The sequence below is a fragment of the Hippocampus zosterae genome, chromosome 11, assembly GCF_025434085.1.
Source record: "Hippocampus zosterae strain Florida chromosome 11, ASM2543408v3, whole genome shotgun sequence".
NCBI classification, from domain to species: domain Eukaryota; kingdom Metazoa; phylum Chordata; class Actinopteri; order Syngnathiformes; family Syngnathidae; genus Hippocampus; species Hippocampus zosterae.
This window is the reverse complement of record NC_067461.1, coordinates 20,938,759-20,960,068: the sequence shown is the minus strand read 5'-3', so window position 1 is coordinate 20,960,068 and position 21,310 is coordinate 20,938,759. Positions and strand designations below refer to the sequence as shown.

General features: G+C 44.6%; 2 protein-coding genes across 6 annotated transcripts in view; one reads left to right on the top strand and one right to left on the bottom strand.

Moving 5' to 3' along the window:
* The window catches only part of edaradd (EDAR-associated death domain), a 29,985-nt gene extending 17,726 nt beyond the window's left edge, over positions 1 to 12,259 (top strand). For 2 of the 4 annotated variants that reach the window (XM_052081171.1, XM_052081174.1), the window contains exons 4-6: positions 4,299 to 4,366; positions 11,454 to 11,502; positions 11,611 to 12,259. In XM_052081171.1, coding sequence (XP_051937131.1) covers positions 4,299 to 4,366; positions 11,454 to 11,502; positions 11,611 to 12,047 — 554 coding nt within the window. In that variant the 3' untranslated portion in view covers positions 12,048 to 12,259. The remainder of the gene's footprint in view (positions 1 to 4,298; positions 4,367 to 11,453; positions 11,503 to 11,610) is intronic. The other 2 variants (XM_052081173.1, XM_052081172.1) reach the window with 2 other exon arrangements.
* A 636-nt stretch (positions 12,260 to 12,895) lies between these two features.
* Positions 12,896 to 20,600, bottom strand: si:ch211-125o16.4 (neuroblast differentiation-associated protein AHNAK). Of its 2 annotated transcripts, none has more exons than XM_052081018.1 (5): positions 20,400 to 20,600; positions 18,830 to 18,890; positions 18,617 to 18,756; positions 18,336 to 18,508; positions 12,896 to 17,027 (listed from the first exon to the last, which is right to left on the bottom strand). In XM_052081018.1, the coding sequence occupies exons 3-5, from the start codon at positions 18,720 to 18,722 to the stop codon at positions 13,680 to 13,682; spliced, it is 3,627 nt and encodes a 1,208-aa protein (XP_051936978.1). In that variant the 5' UTR covers positions 18,723 to 18,756; positions 18,830 to 18,890; positions 20,400 to 20,600; the 3' UTR covers positions 12,896 to 13,679. The 2 variants fall into 2 exon arrangements, with proteins under 2 accessions (XP_051936978.1, XP_051936977.1); XM_052081017.1 differs by having other exon boundaries at positions 18,617 to 18,734; positions 20,400 to 20,599.
* Between the last annotated feature and the right edge of the window lie 710 nt (positions 20,601 to 21,310).

Below are 21,310 nucleotides of genomic sequence, written 5' to 3'. Positions count from 1 at the left end.
GGAGATTCGGAACCGGTCACCTCCACGCTCCCGGCTTCGCTCCCTCAGGCGATTGTCCATGAGGAGGGAGAGGTCGATTAACTCCTCTAGTTCGGTGCTGTGGTCGCGGGTCGCCAGCTCGTCCTTGAGTTGAGGGTTTAGTCCGCGGCGAAACAGACCACACAACGCCCGATCACCGTATCCACTCTGGGCGGCCAAGATCCGGAACTCGATGGAGTAATCTGCTACCGATCGCTCTCCCTGGTGGAGGGCGAGTAGCCGGCCCTCTGCCTCTCTGCCCCGCACGGGATGGTGGAACACCCGGCGGAACGCTGCCACAAAGTCGGGGAACGAAGTACGGAGATTCGGCTTCGCGTCACTGGTTGCTATCGCCCATGACGCCGCCGGACCTGTCAACAGACTCATAACATAAGCCACTCTCGCGGCGTCATTAGCGAAGGCAGATGGTTGTTGGTCGAAAATGAGGGAGCATTGGTGGAGGAAGTGTCCACACTGCCCGTGCTCACCCCCGTAGCGAGGGGGGTGTGGAAGCGATGGCTCCCTCGTCATAGTAGTATATGAGGGCGCTTCAGGACTGATTGAACGAACCCCGGGGGGAGATGGTCCTTGCTCCTCCACCCGGACCAACCGAGGTTATAATTCATCGAACCGATGAGCCAGCATGGAGACCGCGCCGCGGAGTTCCGAAAAGGCTTGGCCGTGCTGACTCATCTGTTGCTCTTGTCGGGAAAGAGCGGACAATATCTTTTCGAGGTCTGCGGAATCCATGGTGGCCGGAGAATTCTGTCACGTTGCGCCCGAGGCGATGAAAGATCGCCTCGTGCACAACAAAATAACGAGGTGGATCCCAGGTAAAGCAGACACGAAAAGATCTTGTATGAAACACAAAAGGTTTTAATAACGAACAGAAAGAGCCCGACAGGGAAAACGGTAACAAAAAACGGTGATCAAATAAGGACCAGGAAATAAGGAAAACAACCGAAAACGCTCGCGGAAAAAACAAAGAGCGAGGAAGTACAGAAATCGGTAATCTAGAGCAATACAATTTAGATGCAACGCAAATAACAAGAGTAGTGGCCGTAAGGCAAAAAGGCAACGAGTAATATCAATCGAGGAAATAGCGCGAGAGAGTAATGGCACGGTAAGGAATTCTCCGGCAGTGAGAGGACTGCCGGAGCCACTTAATAAAGGAGGATAATCAGCCCGAAATTACGGACAGGTGTGCAGATGGCGGAGGGAAAAAACCCGCCACCTGCTGGCGGGCACGAGACGTGACATCACCGAGCCGCCGCTATTAAAATGATAATGATAATAATTCCTGCTAACTCTTGGTTCTCCTGGTGTATAAAGATGCCACATATGAAATAATCATTGAAACGTATAGAATTATATCATGAATTTCCAGGCTCAATAACAGCACTGTCAGAGCCACCACATCTTGGTTAATGGTGGTTGCTCAAAGACTTAATGTGGGACCCTGTATTGGCACTCTGTCTGGCCGTTTTTGATTTGTTTCAGGGGAGTTGCTCCAGTTTATTGAATCATTTCACATTAGAGGGGCGGCCCGGTAGGCCAGTGGTTTGCACGTCGGCTTCACAGTGCAGAGGTACCGGGTTCGATTCCAGCTCCGGCCTCCCTGTGTGGAGTTTGCATGTTCTCCCCGGGCTTGCGTGGGTTTTCTCCGGGTGCTCCGGTTTCCTCCCACATTCCAAAAATATGCATGGCAGGCTGATTGAACACTCTAAATTGTCCCTAGGTGTGAGTGTGAGTGCGAATGGTTGTTCGTCTCTGTGTGCCCTGCGATTGGCTGGCAACCGATTCAGGGTGTCCCCCGCCTACTGCCCGGAGACAGCTGGGATAGGCTCCAGCACCCCCCGCGACCCTAGTGAGGATCAAGCGGTTAGGAAGAAGATTTCACATTAGAGATCTAGAGTAACCTTTTCAATTATTTATATCTGGACATCTCTGGCTCTCCCTTCCCTCTAGCGGCACACCACTATCATCTTGGAAATAGTACAGCTTCATCAAGTATCAAGCATCAAGTACAACTTTATTGTCAAATGTGCCGTATGTGGAACATATAGATGAAATTTCTTAAGGACATAAGTAACATAAGTGCTTTTGTTAATAGCTGGATGGGCAGATGGATCCAAATAGCATTTGATCTGAAACGCATGTCAAACCCCAATCGAGAATTTCAGAAGCATAATCTTGTAGAATAAAATATTTTATGTAGACCGAGGTGCGGAAGACGAAGTCTACATAGGGCTATTAAATAGCATATTTACTCCCGTCAACTTTCGAGGGCATAATACAGATACTTTAATGACAACAAGCTGTATTCAGTCTCCCTGAGATGTCAACACAAGGGTTCAAAATGTCAGTAGGACAGTCACAATCATTCACTGGTGCCAACCCGTAGTTGATTTCTGGATTTTCTTATCAATGTATTGACTTAGTTTTCAATACAATCGCTTTGTCTGACTTCCTGCCTCACCCATTCTGGTATGTGAAACTTGACACTGCTTGACTGGTGGTGGGATCTCAATGGAGAAGACTGTAAACATCACAGATTAGGCCGGCTACTCTATTTCATCCAGCCATGTAAAAGATAGAGATTGAGATAGGATAGCATCGGTCCCGATATTACCGTGCATTGTGGTTAGAGTTTCATTGTTAGCTGTTGGAGGAATAATAGTGCTTATGAGCAAAAGCCTGACGGAAAGAAACTACTGGCAGGACAAGTCGAAGAAAGAACAACCAGAGGAGCAATAAAATGCTGCAGAAATGTTGATGAGCAATTAACAGAAACTCTTCCTTCTGGTTCTCCCGCGTCTAAACATTTGGCTCAAGGTAGCCCGTCAGCGGGTGTGACGGAGGAGACTCCGCCCACCAACACTCACCATCGGGACTGGAATCGGAAAGAAAAAGAAGATTGTGATTATTCTAGACTTTTTGATAAATAGACTTTTTCAGTAAATTAGTCTTGCTAGATTGTCATTTTTGCTCCATTGAAGGAATTTGTCAGGGGGAAATGCAAATTTTGGTGTGCACATGACAAATCTCTTTGGAGTACAATATTTTATAGTATGGGAAATATTGACTCTGAAAGAGAAGTCAAGGTTTTCTAACAGATATGTGTGTGTGTGTGTGTGTTCTTATAATGTGTATTTCAAGAATCACCCTTTTAATTGTTTTGACATGTGAATACTTCATAACAAATAGCATAACCCATGACGTCCTCATGTTCTTTCTCAAGCCGCATACTGCAAAAGTGGACTTGAGACCGACTAAAAAAAAAATTGCTGGTTCTCTCAGTTCCTTCAAAACGTGATTAATCAACAATAGGTGACACACAATGGACAGAATTCTCAACGATTGATTTATTGATCAATCAATGATGATGCCCCGTGCAACTCTGAAAGAATGATTTGTTCAAACTTCCTCCTGCTGCAAGATAATGTTGTCCTACACCCTCCCGAGACCCCAAAATATAAGGGCCCTCAGTTTGCGACCAAATTCCTTTTGTATGGTAGGTAGTGACTCGATCCGAATTTGTGGGGAGTTCAAAACGCAGGGCAGTCTTTTGCTGAACTATGAAGTCGTAAATCATGTGAAAAACACTTCTAGACCATAAATATGATGCATAATATGCTTTTTTCCCCTTTTTTTTTTAACAAATTAAAGACATTAAAAAACACATTTATTTAAAAAAGTAAGTATAAATGTTTAAGTATAAAGTTTTTTGTTTTGTTTTTTTGTGTGCAAAAAATAAACCAGCCAGTGATGGCCAAGTGGGTGTCTTCTAACGAATTGACATGTTGTGGTGTGTCTTAACCTCCATGACAGAGGCTCTGTCGGACCCCTGAGACTGATTCACCAAACCCCTAGGGTTCGAACGAACCCAGGTTAAGAACCACTGGATTAATGCGTTGTACTTGGTTTGCTCTGACCCTATCAGGCGATTTTTTTCAAATCTGGCTGGTTCAAGAAGTAGTTAATATTGTATATTTAAATTGCATTGGTGAGCACAACTAATTATAAAGCCATTGGGCAGATTACATTGACATTGCAGTTAATAGAGGCTAAAGTCTGACGGAACCGACCCCCCACTCAATTTCAAGTTCATCAAAATGAGGGTGAAGGAAGAGTAGAAAAGGCAACTGTGGTGGACCAGCAAGTGGAAGTGATTAGGAAGAGGGAAGTTAGAAAGACACTAAAGCGGATGAAAATTTTAAATTGAAAGAGTTGGTCCTGATGACATTCATTACAATTCTAAGATGAGCCTTCTCCCCTAGATGCTGTGACACTCCACCTGAGCTCCATGCCCTCTGGATACTTGAGCCCCTCCAATAGAATCAGGCAGGTCAGTATTTAGATTATTGCGGAATTGTGTGCATCATCATGTTTCTTTCACCCATTCAGTTAAACTTCACAGAACAGTCGCAAAATTGTATCTTTCCAGTACGATCAGTGTTTGTCATTTATCAGACCACCATCCAGTGGAAGGTTTATGTCACAGCTTCCCTGTATTAAAATCACCTGTAATTAGTAATAGAATTACAGTGGCACCTCTAATTACGAATCTCTCAATTTCAAGTTATGAACCGCCTCAACAGGAAAATATTGCGTCTAGTTCGGGAAAAAAAATTAAGATACGAAAAGTACAAATACAGTATGGGTTGATACTCTCAGCTCCGAGTTTCATGAATGCAACATACTTATAGCTGCTCTGCCATTGGCTATTCCCGAGCATCATGCTGGCATTCCATTGGTTAAGATGCACCTCTACCGCATGTGTCTGTGTCGATAGATAGATGTGTTTATGCAGCGTCTTCGTCATTCGCCTATCGGGCCATGAGGCGTTCCGATAGTTTTACATAAATGTGAATCCCCCAAAAAAGTGTTCACCACTCGGGCGATTGCTCACACTGGTGATGTTTGCCTTGGACATTTTCAAAGGATTGTTAAAAGGCGACAAAAGCAGACGTCCTTTGCTTAGTTGTTTACAAAAGGCCAGGCAAACAACACTTGTGAGAGAGAACATGAACGAAAGAGGGCAAAAAACGATGAGGAAGCAGTTAAAAGTTAAATGAACATCACTTTTATTCTTTACTCTTTTCTTTGTTTTTTACATTATGCACAACTCTCATTTATTATGCAATAATCTAATTTGTAACATATATTTGTTTTAGAAAACGTTTATGTCTGAATTTTGGGGTGCTTGGAACGGATTAGGGCATTTACATAGAAAATGCGTCTCTTCTTACAACATTTTCTAATTTCTTCCGGAACAAATTAATTTCTTAAGTAGAGATACCACTGTAATAGGGGTTTATAGACTAGATGTTTTTTTTATATTTTAATTCTATTATTGATGCTAAAATTATATTACTGTCATTGGGTCTTCAAATTCACTGGTTTCCACACACACACACACACACACACACACACACACACACGCACACACACACACAAAAACAATTTTAAACAGTCCATCCTTGAGTCTCGATTATGATGTCAAAGTTATAGACTTGAACCACAAAAATATGTCTGTTTTACTTGTTGAATATGATATTCGATTAATTTTTGACTTCTCACCAAAGCTCATTGAGTCTGCTCATGCTCGGGTATAGGTATACTGTTTTTTTTATTTACATACTGTATTAGTTCTGATCCTTCCAAGAGAAATTTAAATCACACTCAGCTGTGAATATTGTATTGCAAACCTCACAGAAATACACATCACACATGTGCAGGCACGGAAAGAGTAAAATTCAGTGAAATTTCCTAATTCTTGTTCGAAATGGTGACACAGTGAGAGCTCATTGAAGAATCCTTGAAAACACTTTTTTAAAATTTTGGATGTTCTCTGAAGATAATCTAAGAAATACAGTGATCCCCCGCTACTTCGCGGTTCGTTTATCGCAGGTTCAGTACATCGCGGATTTTTTCAAACCTATTAAAATTTTTTTTTTTTTTTTTACATATACATGGAGGGCGGCCTGGTAGTCCAGTGGTTAGCACGTCGGCTTCACAGTGCAGAGGTACCGGGTTCGATTCCAGCTCCGGCCTCCCTGTGTGGAAGTTGCATTTTCTCCCCGGGCCTGCATGGGTTTTCTCCGGGTGCTCCGGTTTCCTCCCACATTCCAAAAACATGCGTGGCAGGCTGATTGAACACTCTAAATTGTCCCTAGGTGTGAGTGTGAGTGCGAATGGTTGTTCGTTTCTGTGTGCCCTGCGATTGGCTGGCAACCGATTCAGGGTGTCCCCCGCCTACTGCCCGAAGACAGCTGGGATAGGCTCCAGCACCCCCCGCGACCCTCGTGAGGATCAAGCGGCTTGGAAGATGAATGAATGAATGAATGAATATACATGGAGTACAGTACTGTACATGTTGCTCTATGTGACTCGCTGTTGTTTTGCAGCTTCTCGCTGTCACGTTCGGGCAAGCCGAAATAAGGTTGGGATCCCAGAAGTGCAGACACCAAGCAAGTTCTCCGTAGAAAAAAGGGTTTAATATACAAAAATTTGCACCGACAAAGTCGTAACATAAAGTGCTGGTCAAAACAAGGACCAGAGGGCACAAAAACGAATAACAAAAAGCGCTTGCACAAAAGGCAAGGGGGGGAAAATAAGAATCGCGAAGGCAAACAAAAAACAATGTAACCACTACACGCAAGCGAGAGCCAAATCACAAACTAAAAACCATACTTACAAAGTACTGGGCACCGAAAGTTCAAAAAGCGAAACATGACGAGGTCTATAGCAATAGCAATCAATAAGCAAGGAAGTAGCAAGGCAAAAATGCAATACTCCAGCGACATGTGCATATCAGAGGGCTCCTTAAATACAGTGTGAGACAAATCATAGACTGGCAGCAGGTGTGCACAAAAGTCCGCTAATGCCACATGCTGGCCAGACTGATACAGAACCGTGACAGTACCCCCCCCCCCCTCAACGGACGCCTCCTGGTGGACCACCTGGCTTCGATGGGTGCGCAGCGTGGAAGGCGCGGAGAAGGGACGGATCCAAGATCCAGGAGCGGGGGACCCATTGCCGATCCTCCGGGCCGTAGCCCTCCCAGTCGACCAGGTACTGGAACCCCTTACCCCTGCGCCGAGAGTCCAGGATTTCCCTCACCGTGTACACCGGGTCACCGTCGACAATCCGCGGAGGAGGAGGAGAGGTGGGAAGCGGAGCCAAGGGACTGGAGGCCACCGGCTTAAGCAGGGAAACGTGGAAGACTGGGTGGACCTTCATTGTGGGCGGCAGCCTGAGCTTGACGGAGACGGGGCTGACGATCGATTCCACCACGAACGGTCCCGTGAAGCGGGGCCCCAACTTGCTCGAAGTGCCGGCCAGACGCAGATCCCTCGTAGACAGCCACACCTTCTGCCCCACCTGATAGCTTGGTGCCAGGCGACGTCGCCGATCTGCAATCTGCCGGTTTCTGCTGGCGGTACGCGACAGGGCTGCCCAGGTCTCCCTCCACACGTGATGGGCCCGCTTGAGATGGTGCTGTACCGACGGAACTTCCACCTGCCCCTCCTGTGATGGGAAAAGCAGAGGCTGATAGCCATAGGCAAACATGAAGGGAGACTGACCTGTGGCTGAGGAGACCAGGGTGTTATGCACGTACTCCACCCAAGGCAGGTGGACGGCCCAAGATGAGGGATGGTGGAGACATACACATCATAGCGCCGCCTCCAGGTCCTGGTTCATCCGTTCGGGCTGTCCGTTGGACTGGGGGTGGTATCCCGACGACAGGCTTGCCGTTGCCCCCATGGCGCGACAGAACCGTTTTCACACCTTGGAGACGAATTGGGGACCCCAGTCCGACACAATATCCAGCGGGATCCCATGGAGGCGAAAGACGTGGCTGATGAGGAGGTCGTCGGTTTCTAGGGCGGACGGCAGCTTGGACAACGGAATGAAATGGGCGGACTTGGAGAAGCGATCCACAATGGTGAGGATAACGGACTTTCCCCGGGAAACAGGGAGGCCAGTGACAAAGTCCATTGAAATATGGGACCAAGGTCGAGGAGGAACAGGTAAGGGTCGTAGCAAACCAGCCGGAGGCTGATGTGAGACCTTACTGCATGCGCAGACAGAGCAGGCCTTGATATAGTCCAAAACATCCCTTCGAAGCTCAGGCCACCAAAACCCCTGAGTGACGAGATGCAATGTCCGGTTAACCCCGGGATGGCATGCCACCTTCGATGTGTGTCCCCACTGCAACACCTCCGCGCGCAGATGTGGGGGCACAAATAGCCTTCCGGAAGGACATCCCGCCGGAACTTGGGTTCCCTCTTGGGCCTCCTGTACCCTCCGCTCAATCTCCCACCTAAGCGCTCCCATGATGCGGTGGTCCGGTAGGATGCTCTGGGGTACACCTCTCTCGGCCGCTGGGTCATAGATCCGAGATAGGGCGTCAGATTTCACATTCTTGGATCCGGGGCTGTAGGTGAGCGTAAAATTGTAGCGTGTAAACAGGAGTGCCCACCGGGCTTGACGGGAGTTCAGTCGCTTGGCCGAGCGAATGTATGCGAGGTTCTTGTGGTCGGTGTACACGGTGAACGGCTCTCTAGTTCCTTCGAGCCAGTGTCTCCTTTCCTGTAAGGCTAGCACGACGGCCAACAATTCTCGATTTCCCACAGGATAGTGGGCTTCAGCAGGACTGAGACGTCATGAAAAGAAGGCGCAAGGGTGAATCCTCCGGTCGACTGGTGAACGCTGAGATAGCACTGCCCCCACTCCTGAATCCGAAGGGTCCACCTCTACTACAAACGGAATATTAGGGTTAGGGTGTTGCAACACAGGTGGCTTAGTGAATGACTTCTTTAATTCGGCAAACGCCCTGTCGGCCTCTGAATCCCACCGAAACGGGACTTTGACGGACGTCAACCGGGTCAATGGAAGTGCTCTCTGGCTGTAATTACGAATAAAACGATGGTAGAAATTAGCGAACCCCAAGAAACGTTGTCACTGCTTCCTCGTAGTGGGTGTCGGCCATTCCACCACCGCCTTAATCTTGGCAGGATCGGCTCTCAGCTGGCCCTTCTCCACAATGAACCCAAGGAATGAAATAGACTTGACGTGAAACTCACATTTCTCTGCTTTGACAAAAAGACGATTTTCCATTAGACGTTGCAAAATCAGCCTGACGTGGTGTTGATGTTCCTTGATTGTCCTTGAAAATATCAATATGTCATCTAAGTAAACAAAACAAAACACGTTCAAAAAATCTCTCAACACGTCGTTGATTAAACTTTGAAACACGGCAGGAGCGTTGGTTAACCCAAAAGGCATGACCAAATATTCAAAATGGCCCAATGGTGTCTTGAAAGCAGTCTTCCATTCGTCCCCCTCCCTAATGTGGACCAAATGGTAAGCACTGTGTCGATCTAGTTTTGAGAAAATGGTTGCTGATTGGAGGGGGGCAAATGCAGAATCCAATAGTGGAAGAGGATATTTGTTTTTTATGGTGATCTCATTTAGTCCACGTTAGTCTACACATGGTCGTAACGACTTGTCCTTCTTTTCAATAAAGAAGAACCCGGCCCCCAATGGGGACTTACATGGCCTAATGAGGCCAGCCGAGAGTGAACTATCAATGTATTCCCTTAAAGCCTCTTGTTCTGGCTGTGAAACCTGATAAAGTCGAGAACTCGGTAGAGGGACGTTAGTCAGCAAGTCGATAGCACAGTCGTAAGGTCTGTGTGGAGGTAGGGATTGAGCACGATCCTTACTAAACACTTGGCGTAAATCATGATAGATGCTTGGGACGTTGTCCAAGCAAATGGCTTCGGGCGGGTCAGTGCGAGGTAGCCCTCTACCCCCCGCTGCCGACCGCAGACAATGCGCGTAACAGAATGGGCTCCAATTCTCAATTGCGGTGCGATCCCACGCGATGACAGGATTATGGGTCCTTAGCCAGGGTAACCCAAGGATAACAGGTACGGATCGAGACTGCACAAGATAAAATCGCCTCTGTTCAACATGATTACCAGAGACCTTTAACATTAAGGGGCCCGTGATCTGTTTTATCTCCGCCAGGAGTCGCCCATCGAGATCGTGAACACGTTTAGCCACATCTAACTCCTCTATCGGACAACCCAGGTCATTAGCCAACTCAGTGTCAATAAAACAATCGTCCGACCCCGAGTCCACCAGTGCCCGAACCGGAAAAGCCCGTGAAGGACCATAGATTGTCCCGTCCAGCTCAAGTCTCTTGGGGAGTCCCGACCTGGACTCCCCTCCTCTAGGCTCCCGATATTGTGTGCTGGGTGCAGACTCACGGTTGTACATGCAAGTAGAAAAGCGGGTTGGGGTCATCGGACGGTCGGCAACTCGATGTCCTTGTTGACCGCCGTAGGCCTGGTCACGAATCCGTTGTCGTCCTACCTCCGGCCCCACACGTCCTCCGCCCAGCTGCATAGGCTGTCCCTCTGCGGCGACGATCCTGGCACCGGGGTGCTGTTCTGGTCCAGACGGCCGCCAGGATTCGCGGTAATACGGCCGACCGCTCGCACGTCGGGGCTGGACACTGGCATTTCCCCGTTCATCCCTACGTTCCCGCTCGCGTTCCCGTAGGCGGTTGTCCATAACAAGGGCCAGCTTAATGAGTTCTTCCAAATTGGTGCTGTCATCGCAGGTTGCCAGTTCGTCCTTTAATGATACACTCAACCCGTGGCGAAACAAGGCACACAGGGCACGGTCCCCGTAACCACTACGGGCGGCCAGAATACGAAAAGAAATATGAGTATTCGGCCAATGATTGCTTTCCTTGCCGATAATCTAGTAAACGACCTTCGGCCTCTCTTCCCATCAATGGATGGTGGAAGACCCGCCAAAATTCTGCCACAAAATCAGGGAAGGAAGACCGTAGGCCGGGTTTAGCATTGCTCACTTCCAACGCCCATGACGCCGCTTGACCAGTCAACAGACTCATTATGAATGCCACCTTAGTTTATCCTTGGCATAGCTCTATGGTTGTTGGTCGAACACCAACGAGCATTGGTGAAGAAATTGTTCACTGAGCCCACGTTCACCACCATGTTTTGGTCCCCATTAACCGCAAAAAACGAAGGATTACTGTATGTCAAGTATTGTATATAATGGTCTGCTTTTGCATCAACCATCTCCGGTCCTGACATGTTTTTTATTTTTAAGTTGATATATTTGCATATTACCCCACTGTAGCTAAAAAGTAGACATATAAAATAGGTATAAATAATTTTTGGTAAAGAATTTTCTGGTGGCTACAAGTCAAAGGTGTGTTGGCGTTTTCCTGCAGTATCCGAATGAAGGCAATATTATTTATTACTTGACTCCATGTTTTTATTTGTTGAATGGGTGTCTAAGATGTCAATAATAGAAATTGATACCTCAGTGTAAAGAGAAGAATTTCTGTCTTTCAAGTTACATCAACTGTGTGTTTTCTATTATAGCCAGTGAAAGACAGTGAAGAATGTACCTGCCCAACATCTACGTCACCAGGTGGAGCATTTCTTTATGAGTAGTAAAATCAAACAAATACGATTCTAGATGAAAATCAATGCGTAAAATCACGATCTCTTCTTTGACCATACTTATTTTCCAATCCAGCCTATTCGTTTCATATGTCCTCATTTGTATGTCTCTGCCAAGAAGACTACCCCAAAGAACTCCAATTACAGCTTAACAGCCCTTGTGAAAAATGCTGTCGTCCTGCACCTCCTCCCAAGATCAGTGACCTCCTGAACGACAAAGATCTTCTGGACTTATTGCGACTCAAGCTGGACCCGAACCACTGCACTGTCAAAAACTGGAAGAACTTTGCGAGCCGCTGGGGGATGAGCTACGACGAGCTCACCCTGCTGGAGTACCGGACCCAAGGTTCTCTGTCCCACAGCCCCACCCAGGAGTTCCTACTCCGTTACAACCAGAAACCTGTCACCGAGCTCACTGAACTGTGTCGCTTTTACCAGCGGATCGACGTGTTGCGATTGCTGCAGAGCTGGATGGAAAAGGATTGGCCATCACGCTGGCAGCAAGCAAATTAACTTCTTTCACGAATTATCCACTGGGTCTTTCTCCTGTTTTTTCTCTATGATTTTTCTCATACTGTTTGATATACAGTACATTGGACTACATAATATTGTTTGCCACTGTTTATTGCACACCAATAACAAAGAAATAAACAGCTTCATCTTAATTTTTGTCTCAGGAAACTATGGATAATCAAATAAAATTTCTGAACCGTCTGAAATGTTGAGTGAGATGTGTTAATTCTTTGAAGTGAATGACTCAATTATTAATGCAGTTCATAAAGATTACTAAAAGAACGGCGTTTAAAGGATATGTTACCTTTTTCAGTGAGCCAGAGTTCATCCTTGGATGTTACGTGAAACTCCAATTCACATTTAGCATTAAAATGAATCACTGAAATTGTTCAAATTGCACTTTGAAAAGCTGAATATTGGCAGTTTCGGGTTTGTAAAGGCCATGTAGTTTTATATGGGTTTTTAAAAAATGACCTCAGAGTTGGTGCTTTTTCTAACCCGAATATTTGGTCATACGCCTTTCGGTAACCTCCTTTGAACGGGATGGTAGTTTGTGTTCTGCGCAAGCTCAACCGCAAGGACTCTCGGTCTTTTGAGTCCAAGAAGTCCTTATTTGCGCAACATCCCGTTTACTCAACGTGGCGAGTTTACATTTCTCCGCGTTTTCACGTTAGTCTCTGTCTCTACAGTGAAAATGACACAGTTTGCATCTACTGTACACATACACATATACGTGTGTTTAGAAGTCCATGCGTCTGGGGCGCAATTCGACCCTAATGCACAAGCAGAGGTAAACAAAACAACCTTGGCGAAACTCGCACGCAGCCACGCACAGAAAAGCAGCACACTTTAGGAACGAAGAGAAAACGATTACTTTATTCTTCTGGTGAGTGAGATGAATATAATCTGTTTTATTGACAGTAAACTGAAATTAATCCACATAGTTGTACGTGCGACACCGTTAAATCGAGATATTCAAATGCGGTAGTAATTCACTCTAGTATGATAACGGATTATTCCGATTTTTTTCAGAAAACGGAATTTTGACCTTAACCCGAATATTGACTCCATGTAAAAGTAGTCACCAGAAGTGATGTTTTTTTGTGTAATCCTATCAGTAGATATGTAAATAAATGTACTTTACTCAAAACATATTATTTCACAGCTTTCATTTTAAAATGACTTGTATCACCACTGAATTTGGAATTTCGGACCTTCACTCCTGCAGATCCGATTCTAAATCCGTAGGAACTCATTTCATTCATATTGCATCCTTCTACTTCATGCGAACTTTTGATACAACACAAGCTTGTTTTCATCATCACTGAATATATATTTTAATATACCGCCGTGTTTATCGAACGCAAGATTTCAATTACATTCATTCACAGTTACTTCATTAACAAGGAAATTATGTTACTTGTCTGAAAATGAAACGGTTAAGTGTTGACAAACGCGATACACAAGGAAAAGCATATCTGCAGATCAATCTTGAAAAAAAAAAGATACAAATCCTTATATATCTATATAAATATTGGGGATATGCACATAGCTTAGAGAAACAGCTCTATTCATTCTGCCTTCTCTTAGCTGGGGTCAGATTTATGCAACCTAGCAGTAAGCATCTGCCTTCTAGACATTAAGTCCAAGCATATTGGAGAGGCCTAATGATAATTTGTTACTTTCATCTGTTTCATCGGCTAAACTTGCGGGATGTATTGAGCCCAGTGGGAAATCCGGCTTTTCTACTTTAAAAGTCCCTCCTCGAAAGAAACTGGAGTCTCCTGCTTCACCAGAGGCATGAAAATGTGCATTAGCCATGTTCAGGCTGACATTTTTCTCCTCTGTTGGCGAGGCGTTCGATGACGGTGCTTTTTCCATTGCCATTCTCAACCGCTCCATGATGTCAACTCTTTCTCCATTTCTTGATGGCGCATTTACTACTGGTAAACGGATTCCTCTGCTGACAACATAATCCTTGGCCTCACTGTCAAATTTGGACAGGTTAAAGATATCTGGAATTCCTGTTTTCGTGTCGATGCAGGGTCTGGGCAAGGTGTGTATTCTGAATTTGGGAGCATCCTCTTCAGCATTGATTTCGTACTCCTCGCTGTCCACTGAGTTGGATTTAAATCCCCACTTAAAGGGCCATTTAAATTTACTTTTGGGTGACCCTTTGATTTCAGCATCTCCAGCTCTCATTGCTATTTCAGGAGTGTAGGTGCTCATTTCAGGGGAAGAGACTGTGAGAGGTGAGATTTCGCCATCAAGTGACAATCTTGGACTGACAGTTTTAGTTTTTGATCCTGAGAAACTTAGTTTTGGAACCTTGAAATGTGGCAATTTGGGCTTTTCAAGACCAGGAGACTCCACATCGACTTCTGGCCCTTTAATGTTACCTTTTAAATTTGGACCAATTAAATCTACTGTCGGAACAGATATGTTTGCATCTATTTGAGGTGTACCTATGTTGACCTTGGGGGCATCCAGTCCAGTCTGAACTGAGGGAACACTGGGTAGTTCTACTCCAGGGCTTGAAAGATCCAAGTTCGGAAGCTTATAATGAGGCAATGTAAAGTCCCCCGACTGGGAATCCAACCCTATAACTGGTGATTTTAACTGTGCCTCCGGGCCTTTAAATTCTGGAGTGGGCATGCCGATCTCCACTCCTGGAAAATGACTGTTGAGTCTGACATCAGGTGCTTCCAGATTCATGTCAGCGCCTGATCTTGTAATTTGAGGGCCAGAAAGATTCAACCGTGGTAAGCCTGCGTCATTAACAGGTAGATCGAAATGTACGCCACTTAAATTTGCTTTAGGCAGACTTACATCTGGACCAGCAATAACACCATCAATGTTGGGAGCTGAAAGATTCAAGTCAGGTGGAAGCCTGTAATGCCCATTTGAAAGCTCTGGAGACTGCAGATCAATGTCTGGTGTATCAAGACTACTTCCAAGCTTTGGTTTTGGCAAGAACAGATCAGCTGCGTTTAGATTTACACTGGACGCATTTACATCTAGGTTCGGAACATCAGCATTGGCATCAATATTTGGAGCTTTTAAATCGGTATCAAGCTGGGGGCCTTTGACTTTTGGCCATTTGGGGATTTTAATTTTTGGTTGCTTCAGTTTGGCATCCGTTGATTCAACATTTGGAGTGGGGGTTTGGACATCCAAATTAGGGCCTCTGATATTAGCATTTGGCCTGCTGAAATTGAGGTCTGGGCCTTCAATATTTGGTGTCTTTAAATCTATATCGTGTGACCCGAGATCCACATCTGGCACCTTGATATCACCATCAATGTCAGATTTTAGACCTTTCAGTGTACCAATTTTGGGTTTCTTGGGCCATTTGAATTTCCCAGATGGAGCAGCGGCATCAATGTCTAACTTGGGTCCATTCAATTCAGCAGTTTTTAGTTTTGGGTCTGGTGCATTTAGCTCACCATCGATTTTTGGAGCTGAGACACTTAGGTCAGGTGTTGAAACATGAGCATCTAAATCTGGACCATTCACCTTCGGACTAGAGATGGACCATTTTGGCTTTTTCAGGGTGGGCCATTTGATCTTTCCAGATGCATCTACATCAGGCACTTCAACATCAACATCAGTTTTGGGTAAATTCAGATCAGGGCCATGAAGTGATGCCTGTGAAGTAGAAAGTCTAAGGTCAGGGCCTTTCACATCACTATCCAGTTCAACACTTGGGGTTTTCACCTTGGGTCCAGCAAACCAAAACTTTGGCTTTTTCAATGTTCGGAACTTGACTTTACCCGATGGAGTCTCAACGCCCATATCTGGTGCATTAATGTTTAGATCAGATTTGGTTAAATTCATGTCGACATTTGGTGCATTAATATCACCATCAATACCTAGAACAGAAAGACCAGTATCTGGCGTGGTGACATCCGTGTCCAATTTTAGGTCAGGTGCTTTGGGTTTCTTCAACTTCAGGTGCCAGGTTTTTTTCCCAGATGGAGTATCAATGCCAAGATTAGGGGCCTCAACATCTAAACTGGGACCTTTTAAGTCAGCTTTTGGTAGGTCAAGTTGAGCGTTCATGCCACTCTCAAGCTTTGGTGTTGACAGATCTAAACTGGGTGTATGCAGGCCTGTGTCTACATCCAAATCTGCCTTTGGGCCTTTTATTTTCAGTTTTTTCCATTTCTGATGAGGCCAGACAAATTTACCTGACAATCCATCAAACTCTGGCTGTTGAATGTCTAAATCAGGGCCTTGAAGGTCGGCATTTGGCAAGTTAGCATCAATATATGGTGCATGTAATCCACCCTCCACTTTAGGCGCAGATAAATCCACCTGTGGTGTGCTCAGGCCTGTGCCTAAGTCCAGATCAGTTTTTGCAGTAGGAAGTTTGGGCTTCTTCAGCTTCCACTTTTGGTGGGGCCACTTGAAAGGATCTGATGATACGCTAATGTCAGCATTAGGGCTTCCAATGTTAACTCCGGGACCATTTAAATCCACTTTTGGTCCATTCAGATCCACATTTTTTCCATTCATGTCTAATTTGGGGGAAGATAGGTTGAGGCCCTTTGTTTCTCCATTCACAGAAGGAAGATTTAGGTCACTGCTTACCTCTGGTGTTTTGACCGCAGGTACATCAAATGTTGGCATTGTAAAGTGCGGGGCTCTGTAACGAAGGTCACTTGTCTTTACTTGTGGTTTGTCAATATCAAGTAATGCACTGTGATTGTTGAGGTGGGGAGTGGACACATTGGGTGTTGCGAGGAAGTCATCGGGACCTGGACCAACTTGTGCATGGGAGGCTAACTCAAACTCTGCACCAGCATCAGCTGATGGCTTGGTGAGATTAACATAGGGAAGATCATTGCCCATTGAACCATTGAATTCACTCCCAACATGTGCGCCATGTAACTTTGCTGTCAGGCTGTCAAGATGAGAAAGATGTTTTTCAGCTGACGTATCCAAATCTGTCTCCTTGTTGAAGTCACCACTGATCATCTGTTGATTAAAAAAAAAGTTATATTCCCAACTTTTTTCAAAGGTTTTGTGAAACACACAAGGCTCGAAATAAACTTTGCTCATCAAGGACTTCGTTTGAGGAGCAGCTTTCTCATAATGAGGCACATAAAATGCATCAGGAGGGGTTTTAAAATTAAATTCACCTTGTGTACAGCAAATAATAATAATAATAATAATAATAATAATAATACATTTTATTTATAAGCGCCTTTCAGACACCCAAGGACACTTTACAATAACAAAAAACACAAAACATCTCGAAACATGTTCAGGATAGCAATTTCAAGCACAAATATGAGTTTCAGTTTCAACTTTTATAGTCATGTAGCAAAGTTCAATTGATTTTAAAAATAATTACTTCATTCTGGTCGGTCTTAGATTATTTTAGCAATGAAACATGGGTGTGCCATATTTCTTCATCATCCTTTCAGAATAACCATACTTCTCAGAAGTGTTAGATGCCACAAAGATGATGGTTTCCGACTGAGGAGGGACTCTGCAATGTGTTTATCCATACTAGAAGCCAAAAACTGCCACATGCGTTATTTGCGCTTGATTTTGATGCACCGTGTGGCTAAACACATGATCTAAGTACCGGTACTCAGTATGAAACCAAGCAGTGTTATCAAGTCGAGTTGATGTGGATGATAGAGGCAATTTATCACTAATTGAAAATCCAAATTAGAGTACAATAAAAAAAAAAAAAAATACTTTTTTTTAAAAGCTTTGTTGTGCTTTATGATGACAAATGGTAACAACGCTGAGCACTCTCTGATTTGTAAGTAACATCAAAACATCATGTCTGTACTGCTGTAAATCTTTCACTTGGGAAGGCATATTGTCATTTAGCATTGAGTTATTGAGTTACAATTACCCCCCCCCCCCAAAAAAAAACAAAAAAAACAAACCCAGAACAAAATGTATTCTCAAATTTTGTCAGTTGTGAATGTTCTCTGTATCTTTGTTGATAAAAACCATGAGACACACCCTTTCATTTTAACCAGCGTTTAGGAGAATAGAATTCTCTGTAACGTCACATAAAGGATTAATCAAAGTGCTAAAATGGACGTGGCATATTCTACTCTAAGTTTCAGCTGTGAAAAATAAAGGATGATATTATGTAACTGGAAAGATCACCAACCAAACAGACTGGTACTGATTACAATATAATGTCTCCATATTTACAGACAAAATGGGAAATTCTTATTTATCAAAAACAATAAATATGTTTTCCTTTCATTGTGATATTCACCAGTCCTTCTCGTTGCCTTGAACAATAACATTTACCTCTGACGGGTCTTGAAGATCCAATGCCAACGAGCTGAGGCTGGTGGCGGTGCTGAGCTCCTTCTTTGTCACCACTTTCATGTTGTTATCGTACGGCTGCAGCGCTTTCAGGATGTTCTGCACTTCGTTCTGGCTGAGATGATCAAGGTGTATCGTGGCTGCTACAATATCATCTGAAACCATCGGACACTCATCAAACTCGTGTCAAATCCTTCACCCAGGTGTCGTTAGTGACTGTAAAAAATAAAAAAAATAAAAAACACGTCTACTGATTGGCTTACCTGCCTGCCCGCCACTGGATGCGATAAATGTGCCATCTGGCATTCCTTGAACGACCGCTCCTTTCCCAGCGTTTTCCAAGACCAGTCTTTGAGAAGAGATGCTCATGCTGTCTGCGCTCTTGGTTACAAATTGGTTGACACTGTGATTACTTCTGAGAGTCCAACAAAGCAATGGTCACGTTCGTATTATTTGAGTGAGTCCCACTTACTCACCATTCTATCTTAGGTCTGTTTCGACATATCACGGAAGCTGCTCTGCACAAGTACAGTATCGCTAAAAACGGGAAAAAGAGTTTTCTTCAATGACAGATCACAACAATATAAGTCAGATTTATACTGGATGGATAAAATGTGTACCGGTATTTGTTTAAAATTCAACTGAATAAACTCTTGTTAGCGTCCTCTAATAAAATAATGTACAATTTTACTAGAAAAGAATATGAAGCTCAAGACATGAACAGCTACAGGTTCCTTTACCAGTTTTATATCATACAGTGAGAGGGTAGATGATGTCATGCCATTTTTATTTCAATGTCACCATGATATAGACAGAATATCTAATGGGCTAAATAACCGTCCTCTTATTAGTTGACATTTCAGCTACCGGTACATTGCGCTATTCTGGACAACTCCTCTTTGCTTGCGTTAGTTGGTCCCTATGTAAGAATATGGTATGCATCAAAAGAAAGAACCCCAGCGATCACTGTTGGATATATGGATTCATTTTGAGGGTTTCACTAGAATGTCATTCTCATTTGCCTCACGATTGGTCATTATTCCCTAACCAGAACCGTTCAGCGAGATGCAGAAACAACAACACCCTCCAACACCGCACCTCAAAAATCCGAGGCCTCTGCAGAGGAATGCATACATGCGGACCAGTCGGTTTGCATTCCCTCACACGGTGCACTGATCGACACGCGCATTCCGTCACATAACAGTCTGCCTGTCAACCACACCCGAAGATCATGTAAACTCAGCAAGGTACATTGCAACACAACCACAGAGGAAAAAGGGCCAGTGGATGTGCAGACCAGGTAACCAAAAAAAATATATATATATATGGTGCCTCATGCTACAATACCAACACGAATATTTTAGCTTTTCAAATGCCACGGTAGCTGATTGAATAAAACGTATCAGTCATATAGATAAATTGAATACACCCGATACATTTTTAACGAGGGGGACCATAAAATGCATACGACAGAAAATATGACATCTTCATTTATCTTCAAATTCAATTGGACATTTTCATTGTCAGTACTTGCTAAAGGTCAGGAGACCAATAATCAGCGTATTTTTTAGCTGTTATGGCGTCCACAGGATGTGCGCATATATATATTATATATATATATATATATATATATATATATATATATATATATATATATATATATATACACACACACACACATACTGTATATATGTACACACAGTAAAATGACAAGAAACTAATTGCAGCATATGTTCTCGAACTGAGCCTTACCATATCAAATCGTATTTGTAATACCGCTGGATTGAATCAAATGGAATTGTTGCACTTTAAAGCCAAACTGTCCTTAAATCATATTGCACCCTATGCATCGAGATGTATTGAATTGCTTTTTATTTTATACACACACACACACACACACACACAATTGAAAGATGAGATACTGACAACCAGTTTAAATCAGTACACACTTGCAACAGGTCAGAATCGACTACATCTTAAGTGGGTTTTTTTTGTTGTCATCACACCATGGGAGTCTTAGGAAGGGAAGTTAGTCGGTGCACTCACTGTATATTGCTTCCAGGGACTCCTCCACCTAAGGAAAGCCCAGAGAGAGAGAGAGGTGTCCTCTTCAGCGTGTCACTCTTGCTCTGTCACAAGGATGGAAGAGATCTGCCAGTTAAATGCCGAAAAGTTCGATGGCTACCAGGAGAACAGGTTGGGCCGCATCAGTACTGCCTCTCCTCATGTCCCTTTTCACCTTGCAACACACACACACACACACACACACACACACACACACACACACACACACACACACACACACACACACACACACACACGCACACACGCACACACGCACACACACACACACACACACACTTCAGTTTAAAAGTATGTTGGAGAGAGCAACACGCAGGCCTTTTGGCAGTCGAAACCTGACGCACATAGAAGCACATAGAGAAAAAGTCAGTGCAGAAAGAAACACACCACTCCTTTGTAACTGGCTTAACCAGGTTTACAGGGAACTACTCAAGCCCTTCATTCTACTTCGGTCAATAGCTGCCTTACCAATACCTTTGTGATATTTTGGCTTTGATTGCAGCTATTGCAATGTGACTGTTTTTGTTTTTACTGCAGAGCAGTCTCCGTGAGCCGTCACCTTACCGTGGTGCAGGGGTTTGTGTGTCCCAATGATCATAGGAGCTCAGTTGTCTGGGGCTTTATGCCCCTGGCAGGGTCACCCATGGCAAACAGGTCCTAGGTGAGGGACCAGACAAAGCATGGCTCACAAAGCCCCTTATGAAAAATAAAATCGATGGTACTCGGTTTCCTTTGTCCGGACGCGGGTCACCGGGGCCCCCCTCTGGAGCCAGGCCTGGAGGTGGGGCTCGTTGGCGAGCGCCTGGTGGCCGGGCCTACACCCATGGGGCCCGGCCGGGCTCAGCCCGAAGAGGCAACGTGGGTCCCCCTTCTCA